General features: G+C 33.4%; 1 protein-coding gene across 1 annotated transcript; it reads right to left on the reverse strand.

Moving 5' to 3' along the window:
- Positions 1–109: 109 nt before the first annotated feature.
- LOC110036310 (transcription factor WER-like) lies at positions 110–1789 on the reverse strand (the record flags this gene model as incomplete). The annotated part of the gene is given in 2 exon segments (XM_020740716.1): positions 110–975; positions 1773–1789. Coding segments are annotated over 2 exon segments (667 nt in total), but the record flags the coding sequence as incomplete, so codon positions are not given.

Raw genomic sequence — 1789 nt, forward strand, 5'->3', positions numbered from 1 at the left:
AGAGAGAGAGAGAGAGAGAGAGAGAGAGAGTTCTCACATTTCATATGACGCGCAGAAAATTTTAGTTTTTGTCATCTAATAAAATTTATTTAAACACAAAAGGGTCTTTTTATCGTATAAAATTAACTTAGCGAAACTATACATACTCCACTCTTAAAATCCTCATATATTTCCATTTACCAGTTATATTTAACATCGTAATAGTTTGATCAATATTGAGTACATTTTTCAGTCACATGAACATTTAACTTAACGCTGGAAATCATCAAATAGAAGCTTGCATACACTAAATACAGCCATATAGATTATCGCAATTGTGTCTCATCTACACATCAACCTCCAACTGCAGGAGCTGTGAGTACTCATTAAATAATCTATCAAGTGATTCAATATTTGGCATGGAAAAATCAGAAGCAAAATCCAAATAAGGACCTTCAAACAAACCAGCCGTTTGATCAAATTCCTCTACATGATCTTCATGCGTCCATGATGCCCAATCCACATCATTAGTTCCACTGCTCGCATCTGATGTTCCCTTCTTACACTCTCCTATCGTGCTCTCACTTTTCTCCATCACTGACCAGCACGGCTTAAGCCTTGTAGGCTTGGGTGCATATATTTTGTTACATTCATCCGCATCATTGTTTTGTATGTTCTCAGCAAATTTGTTGTTGGTGCACTTTATTTTCTTATGATAGCTAGGTGCACCTGATCGTTTAGGTCTTGGTGTACATTCTCTTATGATGAAGCCTTGCTTCTTGAGTTTCTTACTGAGGTGGCTATTCCAGTAGTTCTTGATTTCATTATCTGTGCGACCGGGGAGGCGTCCTGCGATGAGGGACCAACGGTTTCCGAGGAGACAATGAAGACGAATTATGAGATCTTCTTCTTCCGGACCAATGTTTCCTCTCTTGATATCAGGTCGGAGATAGTTCATCCATCTAAGTCTGCAGCTCTTCCCGCAACGAAGCAGACCTATTCATGCACTCTTAAGATTAGTACCATGTAAGATGATAGATGTACATTTTTTTTGGATTTAACTGTATGTTAAGAAGTTGATTCAACATCAAGTGGCAGGTGGAAAATGAAAGTTTGACTTCAATGGTTTGAAGAAAAGTTGTTCAACAAGCAAGAACTGACATGAATTTACATTTTGTCTTCACTTTAGGTGCGTGAAAGAACCGTTGTCTGAAGAATCTGGCAATAGGTTCTTTGCATTTCATATCAATCACCAAATTAACTTTGATGAATTTCATTAATTAATAGTTTGATATTGAAATGCATAAAGCTTGATACTTCTTTATATAAGTTTTAGGAAGGAATTTCCTATGGGAATGATTTCCTTAAAGATTGCTGCATGTATTTAGTTATTTATGAATATTGAATGGTTATTACAAATTGACCGGTATTAGCAAATTTCATTTTAAGTAGACAAGACTAAAGCAATACAATAAAATAGATAATCATAATTACTCCCCAGTAATTCTTTGTTGTAGTTCTGATTTGAAGGAAGTCATGTGAAAAAATAAAAAAAAAATTTGTTAATGTAAATTGAATTTTTAAAAAAATTAATTTTTTTTGAATTAGTTAGTTTTAAGGAATATCCAATCAATTTAACATTAAACATAAAATGATTCATACTTCAAATTGCTTCTGAAGAGAATTAATCATATATAAGTAGTAAAATTGAAGATATTCAAATATCTAAAATAAAATAATCTGTTAATTACTCGTATGCAATAAAAAGTCACAACATAAAAACATATGCATACCTGCTTTCTTGGGAAGA

Source organism: Phalaenopsis equestris, unplaced genomic scaffold (genome assembly GCF_001263595.1).
Source record: "Phalaenopsis equestris unplaced genomic scaffold, ASM126359v1 Scaffold204963, whole genome shotgun sequence".
Taxonomy (NCBI): Eukaryota; Viridiplantae; Streptophyta; class Magnoliopsida; order Asparagales; family Orchidaceae; genus Phalaenopsis; species Phalaenopsis equestris.